Below are 20,046 nucleotides of genomic sequence, written 5' to 3' on the forward strand. Positions count from 1 at the left end.
GTATAATAAAGTATTATGGTTACGTGCGATAAAGCATCGGCCGTGTTCATCGTCATAATACAGCGGTTACACGGATAGTTAGTTTCTCATTCGGATTAAATAGTCCACCAGCACGGGTGTGAATCCGCTCGTCGGTGAGGGTCGGCATCGAAATGGACGCGACGCGTCCGTGTCGCTCGGAAAATGTTCGCGTTCAGTAACAGCCGTGCCATTTGAATAATTATAACCCATAAAGAGCGGCGTTTATCATTCCTTCCCCGTGGATCGGGTGTCCCCGCCATGTCGAATCAAAATCTCCAACCTATTCCCTAGTTAAGCGTCCCCAGTTGGCTTCCATCTCGGCCCCCGTCGGTTTTTCTCGTCAAATGGCCGAGAATTAATCCGCGTTTGGCGAGCATCCGTTCACGACGATTCACGCAAGAACTACGCGGTCCTTTTTGCGAGAAAGGCTTCCGCGCATTCCGGGGGGACAAAAAGAGTCGGTCATTAGGAACGAGCGGAACGAAAAAGGGTCGTTCGGGAAAAGCTAGTAGCTTTCGTGTCTTCGCTGCTCTCTGTTGGTAGATGGACTCTGGTTGCGTGGGTTTTGACTGAAGAAGTCGATATTTATGCGACAGTGCCTAGGAGTTCTGCGGACTTTAGTGTATCTGAATATTCTGTATGGATTTTTACCAGTTTAATTCATATTTATGACTCAGACCTAGCTCAGAGCTAACACAAATTAAAGAAATATATTAGAAATAATCTTAAAATGCCTAACCCGGACCTAACCTAGACTAACACGTGTGATGAAGCCAATCAATGCTTGATTTAGACCTAACTTTAGACCTAACCCAGACCTGGTTATTACCTAGTAGAGTCATAACTCGGAACTAATTAATGGCTATTCCAGACCTAGTCCTAACTCGTACCTAACCCAGACCTAGCCTAGACTAACACGTGAGATAAAGCCAATCAATGCTTGATTTAGACCTAACTTTAGACCTAACCCAGACCTAGTCATTACCTAATAGAGTCCTAACTCGGAACTAATCAATGTCTATTCCAGACCTAGTCCTAACCCAGACCTAGCCTAGACTAACACGTGAGAAAAAGCCAATCAATGCTTGATTTAGACCTAACTTTAGACCTAACCCAGACCTAGCCATTACCTAATAGAGTCCTAACTCGGAATTAATCAATGGCTATTCCAGACCTAGTGTGGACCTAACCAGCATCTGACCCATATTTGACCAGCGCTTGGTCCAGGTCCAACAAACACCTGATCCCAAGCTTAACCTGAACCAACTACCATATCTTCAAAAAAGAAAAAAAAAAAAGGGAGAGAGAAAAATGCAGCGTAGTTCTATCCCCACTTCACAAAGTGGTTTCAAAATCCCTTCCCAATCCCCTGTACCACTATCAGCCATCACATGGGGACATTTTCCCACCACCAACCTTCGCGAGCTCTTCCATCATCCAAAGCCATTGTCCCATCTAAACGCCGCGAGTTTCGATCCCAGTGGGGGTGTCTCGATCGCGAATTGGGGAGAATTCCCGGACGTTCCTCTTCCAGCGTCGATTAATTCGCGACGCCGTCGGCGAGCGCCGGTCATATTTTTCCACGGCTGGTCGTAATCCCTAGCAGAGTCCTCGGCACTTTCATCGCTGGCATCGACGGCACGGAAGTATCATCGATCCTGAGCGAAGCAGGCCCGTCTGGCCACGGCAATTCATCCTGCCCCGATTTATCTCTCCAGAGCCGCGCCGAGGATCCGCGACGGATAGACGCGGAGGAGGCGATTGATTTTTTTTTTCTCCTCCCTCGCTCGCCCTTCCGTCGGACGTGTACACGCGTACGCTGACGCTCGCTCGCTCATCACCCGCATCGTTTTAGTCCTTGCAATCTCCAATCCTCCTACGTTGTCACGCGTCAAGTGGTACACGATCCATAACCTGGCTGGCTCAGCCGCGCCAGTAAATCTAGCCTGTGCTCTAAATTAAGCCGTGCCTCGCCGGCTGAAAACAGTACGTCGGCCTTGTAAACCGATGAAAAACAGACGGCAGTTTATATCGCGTCTTCCAGCCAGCCTGGTTCGAGGCTTTTTGCAGCGACCCAAGTTACTCTGACTGCCTCTAGTGCCTGGGAGCGATTGTAGACGGTGTCGTTGGTCGTTTAAGGACATCTTTGCTGGAGATTTATGGAAGCCTGGGTCCTACGCCAATGTGTGGTGTGCAATGGTTCAAGATAACTACGTTAGTTGTTTAATCAAAATGTGGGTCAGTTGGCCCAAACGTGGACCACGTTGGTCCTCTAAAGGTTATGTAACTAGCGCAGTTGTCTTGGACACTTCACGCATTGGCGTAGGACCGAGGCTTCCTAAAACTTTAGCAAATGTGGGCCAATTGGGCCATACATTGGATTCTAGTATGGGACAACTAGGACCTCTAAAAGTTAAGCTTACTAGCTCGTTAGTGTTTCGAGAAAATTCTAATTCTACGCCAATTCGAGGTGTATTGTAATCCTGACAATTGCAGTGCCTGTTGAAGTGCATCTAGCATTTCACGAAAGCTTTAATCCTGGGCTAATTTATAGTCTTACGTAGTATCGCTGGCTATTCCAGAATACCTAGTCCGATCACGTTTACCGAGCGCCTCGGTTCTACGCTAATGCTTTCGAAGCCAATGGTATTCTAAATGGGGTCATAGTATTGATACTACCTTAGCTTTGGGAACTACCTAGTATCTGGGAAAAGAAATATTCATGAGTAAGTAATCTACAAAGATTAATAACCTGGCAAACCATGAATCTTCTGCCTTTTACTATTAATCATTTTTCATAATCGAATCCCTGTGATCCGTTTACATTACATCACAACCCTCTCACTATATCTGCTCATGATTCAACAGAGTTGATTTATTTCTTGAATATTTGAACCAGCTTTTCTCATCTTGCAAGAAGATCTAGAACATTGCGCATTGGCGTAGAACTGGTCATCCCATAAGACTCGACTAGTGTAGGTGTCCTTAAACGCCAATGCGGCTGCCTCCGACTTTAGCTCGATAAGGAGAGCTCTCCCGCCCTATGATTCGTCTGGATTAACAATTGAAGCTTCCTCGTGAAAGCTGCTTCTGTAAAGCACCTCGCGAAGTTCTCTCGAAGAGAATAGGGAAAATCTGTTACCGTGTTGATCAATTTTCCTCTTGGAATGCTTCACGAAGTGTCTGCCGTGAAAATTGAAGACGCCCGTGATGAAGGGAATGGACTCCTTTAATGCTGTTTCCCTTTTACGTCTATCGCCGCTGTGTCCTTTTGCGATTCCCGCTGCCCTCGTTAAGACGAGGTGATATTAACTTTCCTTCCACCGTTCCCCAGCTAACGGATGTGGATGGCGAAGGAAATAGAGAGTCGGTCCAATTAATGCGCCATCCTCGTGTATAAAAGCTTGGTTTGCTGGCGTACGCGCAGCGCGATATTCGATTAGCCCAGTTGCGAGGCTCGCGCTGCATCACCGAACGATGACGATGTGCATTCATGCCCGGGTCCTTTGAATGGCTGGGCGCAAAGTTTCCATAAATTTAATAAAGCGGATGATACGCAGTTGCTGGCTGTTCCTCCGCGTTCGCTGGAGCTTAATCGAATTTAAACGATGATTTCCACTTTTCAACGCTTTCCGAAGCTTATTGTGCGGGGACCAGTGTCAAATTCGTCATGGCAGGTGGAAAATTTGAATACGAAAATCAGGGGTGTCCGGTTGTGGTCGCGCATTTACTTTTAGGTGCTCAAAGAGAAAATGAGGATGAATATAACTGCAATTGCACTCCAGTAGTTTTTGGTGAACATTCTGCTATATGTACTCTGCGAGGTATTATATCAGAGGGTTGCGCATGGTGAATAGCAAACGTGCATTAGGTGTCTGAAGCTTGTGGAACGTGGGTCCAAAGCAAAAGCGAGGAGTGGAGATGATGCATTGATTCAGTTTGTGGTTAATTACCTACTGAGCATTGGAGAATTAGCTTTCCAGAACTTTGTAATTTTGTTAGGTAACATGTCTCACCTAAGACAGTTCAGAGTTTGGGTCAGCGCTGTTCGCTACTGGAGTCCATTGTATGTCGTTATTTCCAATCGGTTGATCTACATCTGTCATTACACTTGGAATGATGAATCATCACACAATACGGTTAAATATTCCCTTATGTCTCATTACTAATTCATTTTTTCTGACCTAGTACCCAGGAGACCTAGCATATCAGAGCAGCAGATGAGCTACATAAGGTATCTAAGTAGGTCCTACTTAAAACTCCAGTGCGTCAGTCAGGAGTTAAAGCACTGTTCTCAGTATAGCAAACACTTGGGTAGTCTTTGGCGAAGGAATTAGCATATGAAATTCTCAAGCCTCAACTTATGCTAGGATCGAAGCCACCTTTCACTTTCGAGTCTCAGGAGTCATGTTTCAATTTTATTCGGATTATTTCCACAGACGCTTCTCAGCTGAACCCTAGCACAGTAAACCTTCTCAAGGGAATATCGATTCTTCCACGTCCCCCGTGATCCCAGCCGAGAAACACACATTAGGGTGAGCACTCGTAATTGTTTCCTATCCCCTCGCGTGTTGCAAAAGATCACCATGGCTGACTGGGACAGATTGATGGATCACGGTCGCTGGTCACGGTGTATTATTGGTACCATTAGACTCACTTCCTGATGCCGCGACTAGTGCTAGACAAACTGGGGTCCACTGTTCCCTGCATCGTTCAGCCATCTCGAGCATCCGCTACCTAAGAGCCCTTTCGGCCTGTCCACTTTTAGTCCAGCGTTCGTTTTAGACGTCGCGACGTTCACGAAACAGATTGCTCGTTAAACAATGAATCGTGTGACTGACTTAGGGGGTAGCAAAGTGCTAGGGACTATTTTGACATCATTGCGCGAGTAATCCTATCTACGATAAAACGTAGGGTGCTGTTTGGATACTGATCCACTTTGAGCAGCGAAATCATAAAAGATACCTGTGTTTACTTCAATTCCATGGCTTTTAGGTACGAAAACTCCTTCGATTCCCATCACATTCGGGGTCATTTTTTCTAGAAAACTTCTCTAATCCATGCATACTATTTCCACAAAGATGAAACAAAAATTGTAGAAAATAGAGTCCTACATTTCTCTCGTGTTTCTATAAATCGCTGAGGGATTAACCGCCTACTGAGGTCTCTGGTTGGACTCTCCGAAATGTAGATCGACTATCCACCAGCCCCCTCTTAAATCCTCCCTTATTTCAGTCTCTCAGAAGATCGACAGGAGGTGATTACAACTGGGGGAGCCTAGACGTCGTTCGATGGAACTCGATACAAGGCGCACGCGATGAGAGGGCTCCGCGGAAGGAAGTGCATCGAGAAAGGGATTCGAGAGAAAGCGGAGCATGCACGGAATTCCGGTGTAATTAACTCGGCGGTCAGAGAGTGGGATTCACCGAGAACGAGGGGGGACGATAATGACCGCTGGGTCGCTTTATCTATGCTCGGTCGACCCGACGCCGGTTAGATAAGGTGTCCCGCGAGGTCTTCAGCCGGCTTGGACCGTCTTGGCTCAGCGTCATTTTTCATTTGCCAGTACGGAGAAATAGTCCGTCAGCTGGAGTCGTAAAAACTGACAGCGAGCGATAAAACTTTTTTACGGTTAGGAATATATACATTGACTCTTCGGTTCCTTCCTGGAAGTCGAATTCAGGGATGGTGCAACGACCTGAGTCCTCCCTGGAAAATCTTCTTTAAATTGTTTCCAAAGCTCCACTGTCCACTGTCAGCTCAGGAGGGTTGCCATACGAATTCAATCCTTGACTATAGTGAGGGAAATTGGGAGGTGAGGGAAGAAATATCGGGTGTCCTATTAGTATAGATCTAGGGCCTAGACTCTAGGTATGACAACTGTTATTTCTTCCCTGGATATAACTAAGAAGGGAATTCATATGGCAACCCTGGTCGCTTCTAATTTTCATTTTTCCTCGCCCTGCACATGGCCGAGGGAAATCAATAAATCGGTGCATTCCGAAGCATTAGTCAAACGGGCGGGAACACGTACACGTCGCATCGCATACGTCACCCCGTGCGCTTAGCTTGACAGTCGATACGCGCAATTTCACCGTTTCGCAGAATAAGCACGTAAATATAAAGCTGCGATGCAGTTTAAGCTGTCCATGTTTCGCGAAAAATCCAAACACTGTTCGATAGCGAGAACAAGATAAATCACAGATCGGAAGTGAGACGAGGGAGGAAGAGGGATTGAATGCTCAGAGGGATATTACTGAAATATCGAATTGGGGAGGTTCATATTCGACGTTCCCTATGGCTACGTTGACCGAGTAAAACGCAACGAGGGCATATAATTTCGCACATTAGTAGAGGTACAATGACGCGTCGCGCGAATTCGCAGTAAACCGATCGATAGTGCCACCCATAAAATCGCGGGCACGCTCTAGCGAGTGGTCCTCGTGGGTGCGCGATTTCAACGACATCGAATGTAATTTTAGCGAGGGCCGTCGGCGGAATCGTTCGTGTTCCACAAATATTTATTTCCCACCACGGCATACATACATTTTATTTGCATATCAATAACGAATACATCTTTTCGTGTAATTCATCGATTAACCGAGACACGGACTTGAAATGAATATAATGAAAACGATTCTGCAATTTATTATTCACCGCTCGCCTGCTGGAGCGGTTAAATAGCTTCTTCATTGAATTGAATTTCGAGCGATGTTTGTTTCCCTCCTTTTTAAATTTCAATTCGATGGAAGTAGTTCCATGAAACAAAGGAAGCCTGACAATTGGCCATCCGAGTCCAACTGGGAATTAAAATTCTAAAGGGGTTAGAGGTTCCCGTGATTGTTCCGCGTTTGAGGACAAACGTGCATAATCCTATGGTGATGGAATTTGCACCTGTTCGGCTCTGGCCGCGTTCCCAAATTAACGAACGAATCAGGGGGAGCGTAAATCCCCGGGTAATGCGGGGAAGTAGCTTTCCCAGGCGTATAGGTACACTGATAATGGTCCCAGGTAGGTCAGCAACGAAGCGATAAAAGTTTCTCAAGAGAGCTACCCCCTCCCTTCCCCTTCCTTTCAGGGACACAACAATGCCGTTCAAGCCTTCCTTTATGGCCGGTTACGCTCTTCTCCACGGCTAGTAAATGACTTCGTCTGGCAACCAACTTACGCCTTACTATGTACCATGATTCGCTTCGAAAGTTGACGCTAGGGTATTACGAGGCACCGTCGAGCGCGTGCCTTCTATGTACTAGGTGTCTTGTGAAAGTGAACTTCGTGTAGTGCGCGATTCGATGCGCGGAAAAAAGATAGAGCTTCTATTATAGCCTTCCAGTGTACTATTGTTCTCGCTTGGCAAAGGTTCCCATGTTCTAAGTAGACAGAAGAGGACAGGGGAGATGATTTTCAGTTAACCGGGGTGAAAATGATTCCTTTATCCGGGGAACAGGTGAAAACTGTGATGGGACGATTCCTTAGACTAAGGTAACCCTGGGTATAAACAAAAACAGTGGTGGGTGACCTCTCCTCAACTTAATAAGGGCAAGCTTTATCATCTTATCCTAGGAGCACAGTAGCCTATCTAGAACAGTATTGCTATATGCTGTAACAAAATGTCTTTCAGAAACGTCATGGAGTAGAACAGTAAGGGTGCTGCAGATAGGCAATGGAATGAAATACCCTGTAGTGCCCCCACTCTTCTACTGTATGACATTGGAAGACATTTTGTCCCGGCGTATGACAATACTGATCCAGATAACCTCAAAATCACTCAGATGATCAGCAGTACATAAGTTATATCGAAAAGTGTTATATCAAGTGAATCCTCTCTTTAAGAGGGTTGTTTTGCCAGGATGTTCTCCCAGTTTCCCTAAAGCAAATTTATGTGGTTTTTAGTAACATAATTTATGAACACCCACTGTATAGGTATGACTCATTGATGAGGGTAAGGCTGAACGATGAATTATGTTATTGCAGGGGTGGACAAGGCGTACGATGCTTAGGGATGCTTGGTCGAGCGACGGTGGGAAAGGCTGGTGGCGATGGTGGTCTAGGCTGGGCGGATTGCTGGCGATGGCGACGGCCATTTCCTGTCTCGTTGCCCCGTTTCCGGGCGCATCGGCCAATCCGGAAGCGAAGCGTCTCTACGACGACCTGCTGTCGAACTACAACCGCCTCATCCGCCCTGTTGGCAACAACAGCGATCGCCTCACTGTCAAAATGGGACTACGCCTCTCCCAGCTCATCGACGTTGTAAGTAGACACCACTTAACCTATTATCCTATCGCGTGAATAGTTCAGAAACTATAGAACCGCCGTAGAACAGTCACGAGATATGTGGAACAAGAGCGCCCAGTTGTTCACTCGCGAGGCCTCGATTCCCCCACGGAAATTGCGTTTCCCCCACCGTCTCTAGAAAGTCCCTATTCCAATCATTCGATGACATCGGTCACCTCGAAAGCTACTGTTCCCCCTTCAGTATGAACAATCCTTTTTTATACCTCCTTTGTCAGTCACTCCTTGACCAGTCCACGTATTGTCAAAATTTAAAGACGATCGTTTGAGGGAAATTGTCGAGAGTGGCCACTCGAAAATCCTGAAATCGGGGGTGGAATGCACGAGGATGTCAAGAGCAAGGATCGAGAGGACTGGACAGTGAACGAGGCAAGTATAGGGAGAAATATTCCAGTGAAATTCGGCGCAGCTCGTGCTTGGAATATTTGTCCCGGCATTCTCGTTCGACCTGATGCCAGGAAACGAGGGCTAACTGCAAACTTGTTCGCGGCCGACACGTGTGCCGCGTGGGGCGTATGGATTATGGGAGAAGCGGCCCCGATACACCCACGTACTTGCGGCGATAAGTTGAATTCCTGGAGCCTGTACCCTCTGCACGGAATCGGAACTAATTTACAAGGGACGGCGGAATCGAGGGTGGTGGCCGATCCATGGCGCTTGGACCATTAATTGCCATAATCTGATCGCAAGCAATCAATCGTGTCTCAGTGAACCGTTTACCTGGGCCTCGAGAACGGTCACGTATACACTCGAGGCCATCTTCTCGACGGATCAATGGGCTACAATTACGCGATTGTCTCCTCTTTCCCTCCTCCTCGCTATCCGGATGCTACAGACCTACTATTGTCTCCTTGGTTATTACATTCGTGTTACATGCTTATATAGTCGCCATCCGAATTTCGCTTGTAATTACCTCGATCACGTACGCCTATAGACTAAATACGTGTCCGCCTGGTCAAACTATAATTAATTTGTTATCGACTGCTGGTCGACATGCACGCTCGTGGGCGTCGGGTATTATCAACGCAACACGCCAGCACACTGCGGTATCAATGAGATGCCGCTGCGGGCTCGCTTACCTTCTCATGCGAGACCTGGGCTATTTCATTTGTGGTCTATTTCCTGAGAATATTTCATGAGATTCTTGTCAAACGTTACAGGATTTAGAGACCACAATTGGTCCATTAAAAGTGCCATTCATTATAGGTGCTGTGTAAGAGTCCATGCATGAGGTGTTAAATGTGGGGTGTGTAGGATGTGAAGGTACTTAGGCATGGGTATTATTTCCTGAGAACATTTGATGTGTTCCTGGACACTTCAGAACTCCATGTTTTCAGAGAAACCGAGGAGGTCTTGTATTGGATATTCCTCAGAGTTTCACATGAAGAATATGGGTCGTGTGGGATTTGGGATGCAGGACACCTAGAGCAGTGTTGGATTTGGGATGTGGGTGACCTAGGATAGGGTTGGATTTGGGATGTGGGAGACATAGCGTACCGTTAGATTTGGGATGTGGGAGATCTGAGGTAGGATTAAATTTAGGACGTGTAGAATTTGTAATGCGTTAAATTTGGTGCACACAATGTGCTGGATTTGGGTCATATATAATTTTAGACAAAATTTAGTATATGTAAGAGTTAGGACATATGGGAGTTGGACTGGTATGGAACTTATACCTTTTCTTTCCTGTTATTCGTCCCTTTCTAATGCCTCTGTTCACGTAACTTAACAGCAACAATAATACAAAAGAATACCAAAAAACTATAACAGAAAGTATACTTTACACACTAGCACAGATCCCCCATTCAAAGCCCCAAGGCAGACAAAATACTATTCCCCAAATATTGAGCTCAAAGCATAAAGTGGAATAGGAGGAACATGGTCCAAAGAGTGCAGCTTTAAAACAGATTACGCGACCTACCAAAACAGAAGGAAAATAAAAATTCAGGTCGCTGTATACAACTTGAACAAACCTAAAATTTCACATTGAAAAAGCAGAAAAGAGGAACCCTGGAGAGCCAACAAGAGTTTGCTTAGCCAGGCCACCTAATCGAGTAAGAAGTTCACCCAGCAGACCAAGGGAATTCGGTTTCGAACTTTCCCGCGAATTTTCGCCAATCGACCGTCAACGAATTTACGCGACTCGGTTTATGCAATAAACATGACGTCTGGACCGCATTGGCGTCGAACGCGCCTCAGCCATTTGGTTCGCCGCAAAAACGTCTCGGTGCATTAGTGTACACATAACTCGGAGCAAACTGACTACGGGAGGGCAAATAAATTCTCGTTGAGTGTGGGAGGTGAAGGAGGGGGGAGATCTAATTGGACTACTGCGCGCGGATGTTGTTATAAGCTGGGGCGCGTTAAATTTTACCAACGGGCCCGGGATTATTCGATGAAATCTGTTCATAGTTGTTCGTGACGCCCCTACCCATTATATTCGCGCGAGCCAGACGTCGGAATCGAATTAAAATTGACCTGGCGAAACGACGCCGCGCCACGCGAAAAATTTATCAGCCAGACGATGAAGCAACAGATGCACGCCCGCAGCGACGCGCGCGCGCGCATAAACAGATCTGGCTTCGAGGAACGGAGTCACGTCAGCTCGCCTGACTGCCAATACGTCCGCAATTTACCATTTTACAGTAATCGTTGCACAAGTATTGCAAGAAGTAAACTCTGACAGGTTTGCTGAAGTCACCAGGAGGAAGAAATGAATTTTGGTTGTCCAATGGTTAGTTCTATTTGGGATATTTTAGATTTGGAGTGTGTGAGATTTCGGTGGTCCTAGATTCTGATATTTTATTGGGGTTTGCAAGATGTTACATCTGTGATATGTTGGATATGGAAGCTGCGGGACTTGAGACAAATGGGTCAGGGGAGTTAATCTGGGACAAATTGGTCAGTTCTGCTGGGGTAGGAAAAGGTTAGACGATACTGACAATGTTTGCTTAGAATATAACTTCTTAGGCTAGATGGATGTTGTGTAGTATTCTGTACTATATTCCCTCGTTAAGAGTTCACCGATGAGTTCCCATAAAAAGGGATACGTTTTGGAGAGCAGCTTGCATACTGATACTGATAATCCTAACGATCCAATTTAATCTTATCGAAGAATAGCTATAGTCCTTTTAATGACACTTCTAAAATGCAAATTTAACACTCTTTTATCCCACTGTTTTTGTAGTATTTTGTACAGATCCCTGTTTACTCGAAACGAGTTTTTGAACATTCTTTCAAGATGTATACCTCATCCGCAGTAAAAGGGTTAAAACACATAATATGTTCCTGGTCTAACGTTCCTCCTGCTTCTGGAAACGTAGTTAGAAGTTCTTTGACGAGAGTCTGTCGGGTTCCTGTGTTACATTCTCTTTAATTATGTCGACATCATCAAATCTTCTCCCTTTGAGATGTGTTTCATCTTTGAAGGGTAGGAAAACTCATAGCTGACAAAATCTATGTAAGCAGAAGGTACCATAAGATGTCTTTGAACAATAGGAAAAAAGTCTTAAAAATTCTTTGTGCTAGATGTTGCTGAACATCTACACTTTAGTCTTCAAAAACCTTCTACCACGTATTACCAATTCACCTGTCGACCTTATTTCACAGAATAACACACAACCCTCATTATCCCCAAAGTCTCAGCGCGAATCGCTTTAATTGCCCAAGACAAGATTAATCTCTGCCTCTAGAGTATCCTTCTTTTCATTCCATCGTAGAGTCAATTAATCACCAGGAATCACTCCAATTGGCGCAGCGAACGTTCTCGATTCAATAAACAAAGGTTCCCCTCACGCGAGCAACCGCGAAGCGTCGAGCCGATGATCTCTGCATGCAATTCCTTCAGTCCCAGTATCAGAGGGTGTTCCTTCTCCAAGCACCTCGTATCGATGATGCGGAGGCTCGTTAACCCCGCTCTCAAGCCACGAGTGAGACCATCCTAACGAGAGGATAAGCAATGATTGTACTCCAATAATGACCCTACCGTGAACTAAGAATCGCTAGGTGATACGGTGCAGCTGCGATTTGCATTTCCAGCCGACAAAAGGCGCGTGCCGCAACGAGAGGCGGAAAAAAGGGGTTGCAGGGAGGTAACGAGCGGCAAACTGCGCAACAAGGGAAGTCCATTTGGAGTGCTGGAGAACGGTGAAATGACGCGGTCGTCGATATCGGCGCGACGCTGGTCTGCTTCTGTCGTCCGAAGACTGGACCAGCCTAGGAATCGTAATTCAAAGCGTGCCGCCCCATTGAGGTTTGGTCCCGAGCGTGATCCCCTGTTCCCCAACGACGTCGAATCGATCTTTGGCATCGACGTTTCCCTCTTTCAGCTGGCGACTCTCTTGTCACGCAACAGCCAACGCCCACTTTTCACGGCCGACGAAAGCCTCGGTATCCGATCAATAATCGCAGGCTAACCGGCCAATTTTTGCTGCGCGTAAGCGAATGCACACTGAACGCATCAGACTGTGTTTCCTTTGCCGATTGTTGGTGAGTGAAATTGCCTGCTAGATGGAAACGTTTGGATTTCTGGGAAAGTATTTTGTTATACACTCGCCACTGTACTTTCGTATAATTTAGTTGTGAAAGATGCTGTCGTTTGTTACTGACATGTAGCTTGTGCAATGTAGAAATTTGTTGAATGGGAAGGAAATGTCTAAAAGTCGACTAAGAGCTTGGCTGTAACAAGTAACGCGGGATGGAACAGTGGACATAAGGATGTGATAACGAGGAATGCATGTGGGCCCGCAGCATATGCGGGCGATGGCCTACAGTCGAGATGTATGGGTCAATATCCCGCATACATTCCAAGCTTCAAGGCTGAATGTGCTACTTTCCTGTAAATAAGCGATACAAAAGAGTTTCGTCTTTGTTATGAGACCACTCGGTATCTTGAAAGTATCACATAACCGGGGACCCCCACGCTCTTACAGGAGGGTTGCCACACGAATTCCCTCCTTGGGTATAGTGGGGGAAATTGGGGGGTCGGGGAAGAAATAGCCGCTGGTCTGATTATTACAGGTCTAGACCCTAGACCCGAGCGAGATTTAGCAGCACCATACAATAGGCCACTCGTTATTTCTTCCCCCACCTTCCCATTTCCCCCACTATACCCAAGGAGGGCATTCGTACAGCAACCTCCGCCAAAGTTGAAGGAACCAATCCAGGCCAGCGGACACAAGACTCAGATACTAATCCTGAAACTAGAGGCACGTGCAACGTATCCGAGTCACACATCTGCGTGACCTAACCAAGTTTGCGAGGTCTGCGTGCCAAATTCGGGCAACTACTTGCAGAACCCTATTGGCCATTTCCTTGTCATTGGGTTACGTTCACTACGCCTTCTAGGGTGACTCGAAGGGAAGTTCAGTGCTGTTTGGAGGAGATTAGTTTTAAGACCAGAACAAGCATATCTGGTGGATCAGGGTTTCCTGATCCCAGGACTTCATAAGGGAACCTTGATAGGATTTTATGATAGCTTACCCTCTATCAAAGAGTTACATTTCTCCGCTCTGAATGAAAATCTGGGCCAACAAGTGATATTCTCTTACAATCGAACGAACTGAACCCATATCGCTCGGTCTATTTGCTGTATCGGATTCCCCAAATTAAAAAGCTGGAACTGTTCGGTTGGCTGATCGGCGGTGATCAATAAACACCTGTAGAAACCTTCCAACCATTTGCTGTCGAGGTTATGATCGTGCTCGGTCGAGTATGGCTGCAAAAAATGGGGCTGGGAACCCTGGCTCCAGTTAACGTGCTGTGGTTCACTGTCGGTTGCGATAAGCCAGAGCATCCAAGTCTAGCAAATATCACTGCTCCATTCGGTTCCACGACTATGGATAGCTCACTGCTCCAAAATTTCATCAGGAAAACGTTCCTCCGTGCCCTTTATTATTAAACATCAGCAATAGAGCTCCCCATCACCTGCACTCCTCATAGATTTAATCCAGACCTTTTAGACACTGGTCTGGATCTGAGCAATCTAGCTCAAGCTATGGTACTAGGGTCCACACTCAGTTATCATAAGCCAGAGCACCCATCCAGCAAATATCACTGTTCTACTAGACACGTAATAGCTTCAAAATTTCATCAAAAAGAAAAAAGACTCGTCAGCTACTTCCAAGTATCCCAGACAATTGGATCACATGACCTAGACCCTCTGGAGACTCAACCTCGACACTGGCGGTCATCAAAGGAGTCAAACAGCTCAGAGTAACAAAGACCCCAGCAGAAGAGGATTGAAATTCGTCAGATGGATTGAATTGTGTTCGGTGGAGGGAAGAGGCATCAATGGGTTAATGGATGGGGCAAACGTTGGATCTCCGCGGAGAAGTGACGTCCCAAAAGGACGATAAGACGAACGATCGCTGATGCAGCGTCCGGTCGTTATTTACACAGCCTCCTTTCAAAGGAAACACCTTCTCGAAATCGCAGCTGTTCTCCACGGGACACTGGCTCTGGACTTTATAGGGATTTACGAGCCACAGTGGTCCGTCGAGATTGATTCCCCGCGCAAGTGACAGCGCGGAATCACAGCCAGCTTGTATCGCCAGAGGATTTGCCTTCTTTCGCAAACATGCGGACGCTCGGCCAAAAAGAAGGTCTCGCTGCGTAAATATTGTCGTTTCATACGGCGTCCGGAGAAAAACAATAATTAAACGGCGGACGCGACGTTGGAAAGCGAATAATCCATCGGCGTGCCATGGCTGTTTGTTCTATCGATCATTTCCCGGAAGAACGTGGATCGATTGGCAAATATTTGGGGTGGAGCGACAACCTGTCGAATATTATTTGTGCCTGCTTGGAGTAGTTTTCTTTGGGGCGACGGGGATTTAATTGTCAGAGCACCAGGTAGTATGTTTGTGACAGCGATTCGATAGGGATCGGCGAGAGGGAGATTAACTGAAATTTAATCGAAAATTGAAATCTTCTGGATCGAAAGCAGAGCTCCTCGATTACTCCAGAAAGTAACAATTTTTCTTCGCTCTGATATGGAACGACCCTCGAGGATCTTTTCTCGTTAACGAGGGACATAAATCTTTCATTTGTTATTCTGCAAACTGTAATCGAGAGACAGGGAGTGAAGGAAAATCGATGAGGATACTGGGAACTAGTGGTTGTTTCGAAATAAGGGGCCATGCTCTTGCGAGTCTCCTTGGTATCATGATGAAGCACATTTTCTAGCTACCTTTTTTCAGTCTACCAACAAAATCCCTAGGAATCCACCAAGACTTAATTCATCCCAAATCTCTGACCCCAGCATCATCCAATCCCTCCACCATAGTTCCAGTCCCATTTAACAATCCCAGCTCGAAATCCTATTCTGCATGCAACGCGCTAAAGCAGGTCCTTCGCGAAAGAAACAGGCACTGGCAGTGATTAGCGTCCGTTATCGAATGGCTTAATCAAACGGAACATTCTGGGACAGGTGTAATTGAAGTGGTCGCCCAGAATCGGGCTGCAAGAGGGAAGTCGGGCTCTCGGCTCGTTACTGGCGTGCAGGGAAATGAAGGGACCCGACCCTTTCGTTGCTCCCTTCGTTTCTTCCAATTAAGCTCGGGCTCGCGATATTTGACCGGGAATCCAAGCGTAGGAGGTTCGCAACGCTTCGATTCTTCTCGCGCGCTGAAGAGCGAGCAACTGCTGATCGTGACGGGCAATTGGCTCGTCGAAAGCGGTTTAATTAGATATCCGGCTGCTTGCATCGGCTTTGCCGCGCTTAACTGTGCGATTTTCAAAGGATCTTACCGCGAGGAGGAAAGAGGGACAACTTGGTTGGTGGAAAACGGTTGGGGTGGATGTTTAACGACGAATACTCGCGTTTAATTAACCCCATTCTTTGAGGATATTTCTGCACAGGTCTGCCCATTTTCGAAGATTCTTCTTTCGTTAATTGAATTAGTTTGAGAAGACCAAGACCATTCTTAAGTAAACAGATGGGCCTTTACCTAGTGAAATGAGTGTATAGGATGAGGTTGTGCGCTGAATCGAGACATAGGCCACGTTCCTCAGTGAGAGTTCGATCGAACGAGTTGAGCGAAAGACATTTTCCCTTATGTACCCATAGAGGAAGGGAGTAAACGATTATACAGAGCGTTGCTGTGCAAAGGTGCACTGAGTGTTTCATTTTCTCCTCCCCTCTGGGGAATTTTAAGTCGCACCTGCGTTCCAGTGTCAATTAAGGGAAATATTTTTAATTCCCACCATCCATCGTTGGAGTCACGTTCTCGGTCAATTTTTCACCAGAGGACAGCTTTAGCTTTCCCGTAATTTCTTCTTTTATCACTGTCAATTAACTCAAGTTACTCTTCGCCCAATTACGCGACACCTTGAGCGTCATCCTTTGCTGTCGGGAAGCGAAATAGATCAGAATCCGAAGGATAACTTCTACAAGGTTCCTCCTTAAGCTAGTGTTACAGGGATCGCATTACTTCTCCCCTCTCTATATTATCGTCGTTATCAGTCGCGGCACGATAACGAAGATACGCCTTTGCTCGTTAGGAACTTGCTCGATAACGATTGCCATAATCTTAAAATGCATCCTCTGCAATGCTATCAAAATACTATTAGTCTTTTTTGCTTTAGAGTACTTAAAAAATTGACAGTTATGGAGCTGTAGGTATTGGATGATGCCTGAAGTAAAAGTTAAACAGTTTTTCTAAAATAGTGTTATCTCTAACAAAAAGTTCTCTTCAAAACAACTATTTTCTTGAATTTCTTTTGTTCTCATTATACCTTTAGGAGGAATCCTTTTTGGTTTCTGTAAAATTGTAATTAGATTAATCCTCCTATTTATCCTCATTTTTTGTTCTCTTCTCTTAGTACACTAAATGGTTATGTGTAGTAACTCGTAAATGGACGAATAAATTAATAGCTAAATGTAAATCTAGTAGTCCTGCACAGGCACGATACACCGTCGCTAAAATGTATTCCACTCGAGCTTTGAAAATTCCCAAGTTGCCGCTGCACCCAATAAAACTTGAAAATTTTTCCGCCCTGTCAAAGCGAGCCAACGAACATTCATCGAAGTCCACGAGAGTTCCGAAATATTGTTCACAAGCGTTTCATCCCTGTCGCCTAGTTTCGAAGTCAATTTCAAGCTTGACGCGGCGTCGAAGATAGCGTAAAATTTGCATAAAACGCCGCCGCGCAGTGCAGGAGTCTGCTATTCGCCGATCCTCGTCTCCCAGTGTCACTGGAGTAATTGTCAGCAGACTGACGCCAATCAGAATCGATCTGGGCTTGAAAATTAATAGCTCCATTGCAGGATCGATGGTTGCGTTTAACTTCCCACCTCGTCCTGCCTACCCCTCGATCAAGTATCCTCGCTGTTGACCTCACGGTGATTGCAACAGTTGTGGACCTCGGATGGCCGTCTCAGTTTTTGCCAATTGCAATCGAGCAGGAAGACTCAGGCGAGCTGCTGAAAATGGCAACGACTCTGGCAAAGTGTCGAAGAGACACGGAACAGATCAATAGGGAAGCTCTGAAGAAGATTTATCTGTCGGAGAAATTCCTTGAAAAAGGGAGAGAAGAGGTTTTGTAAGGGATGACAGGGTGAAAAAGACGAGGGGATTAATTGGACCGATTGATCGACCTCGCGAGTGAAATTGATCGTGTAGATGGTCTGGGCGAGACATCGCTAGGGTGGGCACATGTGAGCTTCCAGGGAAGCGGAGACAGATGTAATTTATGAATTATCCTTGAAAATGAATTTGATACTTGGGTTCAGTGTTGACTGAGTATTGAACACACAGGGGTATCATTAAATATGATTAAGAGATAGGGTTACACGATTTTCCCACATAAGCTGTTCGAAAGAAAATAGTACTAGGCTAATTCAAAGGGCTGGTTAAGGGAAAGAAGGTTTATTCCGAGAACCTGAATATTGAAATCCATCAAACTCATGGAGAACCTACAATTGGAAGATCGATCTCTGGGAGGGACTCCCTAGCTTCAATTCTAAATCACCGAGCGCTTAGCGGCGAGAGCAGTCATTTCCTGCCTTGTTACCGGTCGACGTGAGTAATTAAATTTCCTTGGGTCTTCATAGGTGACTGGTCTCAGACTAATTGTGATGATTAAGCTTCGGCTGCGCTAAGACAGTTCCGCCTCTAATGACGAGCGAAGTGCTTAAACCCTGGAAACCAAATCCCAATTGATAAAATAGGCGCTGTCAACATTTCTCATGAAGAGGAACTAAAAAAGCTCCTGCGCAAAGATCTCCAGTTCCAGCTGGGAATCGATGAGAAACGGGAAACCACTCGTCGCCAACCGACCAGGCTGAATAATTACATCTCCCTTCAGTTTTCATGGGTGACTGACCCCTGAATAATTGCAATAGTCAAACTCGCAGTCCTGGCGAATCCTGGCTGCCCAGAATATTGCATTCCACTGTGTTTGCGAAGATCCCGAGACTCGAGCTGGATTCCACGGAGGAAAAAAAAGGGAGTCTCCTTTACCACGGATCCATCTGAAGCTACCTCGCTCATCGAGCTATTTATAAATAAAAAGTCTAGCAAGGCGGGTACCAATTAAACTTGCACCGAATCTGTTGCCTGCTAATTAAGTTTCGCGAACATGTGCCGGATAGGATTACGGTGCTCGCGTAATTAAGTGCCGCGCAGTTTTCGCGAAATGCTCGATAATGAAAAGGGGAATCCCGATACGTCGACCGTATTAATTTGTTCGCAACTTATCCATGGATACGCTGCGGTACGTGGCTCTCCAAGGCTAGCAGATTAAAGTTATCTTAACCAAAAACGCTTGAACTTCGATACCCAGCAGGTTTGTGGATTTTTCACCAGAAGATAGTTCCTAGGAGGCACGCTGGGAGTCAAGAGGCGAAGGTTGAGGGAAGTTGAAGTCAGTTTTATTAATATAACAGGGGTCAAGTGGATCTCCGCGTAGCTCCTCCGACAGATGCCACGTCGATTTTGCCGAAGGGTGCTTATTAAAACCTCGAATCTAATAGCACCAGACTCTGGCGCCAACACTCTCCAGCAGTGTCTCAAGACCCTGTCAGTTGGGCCGATTTCGATGAAAACGAGGGATCCTTTCGGATACCGATTTCTTGATAGAAGTCCGATCCGAGTGCCTGGATAAACCGACTTCGAGGGCACTTGCCTCACAATTCCACCCGAAGCCTCGGAACTTTCGCCATTGAACTCGAAGCACCCTCCACCCCATGTTTGCTATCGCTCCGTCTTGTTTCTTGGGATCCCAGACTCTGATACACGGTCCTCGAGTTTCCGCTTGTTTCTTCAAATTTCTGTCATCGCTCAGAAGTTCAGGTTAGCCATTGCGAGGCAGTTGTCGCCCAAATTAGAGGCATCGCGAATCCAGCGCCTGGAGTCCTATAACGATCGCCAGGTCTAAGGGTCGTAATTTCCTGTTCGAACGAGCCTCTCAAACGGATCGGCGAGGAGCGGAAAGGGATGCATCGGGTCGCGTGGAAGTCGGCGGAAACAAAACGAGGAGACTCGTCACAGCAACAATGCCCGATCGATATCTATTTTCGGCGCGTCGTGGCGCGTCGCGACGCGGCTGGGCGCAGAAGGCGCGGCGACTCTGCGTTTACCATCCACCCGGTCCCAAATTGATGACAGCGACCGGACAGATCGGCGGGATTCAACGCGGCGAGTAATCGCTTTCTGCCTTGTTACCGGCCACTTCGGGTAATTAAGTTTCCTGTAGTTTTCACAGGCCAACGACCACCGACTGGTCGGAATC

General features: G+C 46.3%; 1 protein-coding gene across 1 annotated transcript in view; it reads left to right on the forward strand.

Annotated features, from left to right (window-relative positions):
• Nachralpha1 (nicotinic acetylcholine receptor alpha1) overlaps positions 1–20,046 on the forward strand; it is a 138,807-nt gene that overhangs the window by 52,828 nt on the left and 65,933 nt on the right. The window contains exon 2 of the mRNA XM_076382592.1: positions 7,996–8,271. Coding sequence (XP_076238707.1) covers positions 8,014–8,271 — 258 coding nt within the window. The 5' untranslated portion in view covers positions 7,996–8,013. The remainder of the gene's footprint in view (positions 1–7,995; positions 8,272–20,046) is intronic.

This window comes from Calliopsis andreniformis, chromosome 7, assembly GCF_051401765.1.
Source record: "Calliopsis andreniformis isolate RMS-2024a chromosome 7, iyCalAndr_principal, whole genome shotgun sequence".
In the NCBI taxonomy this organism is placed as follows: Eukaryota; Metazoa; Arthropoda; class Insecta; order Hymenoptera; family Andrenidae; genus Calliopsis; species Calliopsis andreniformis.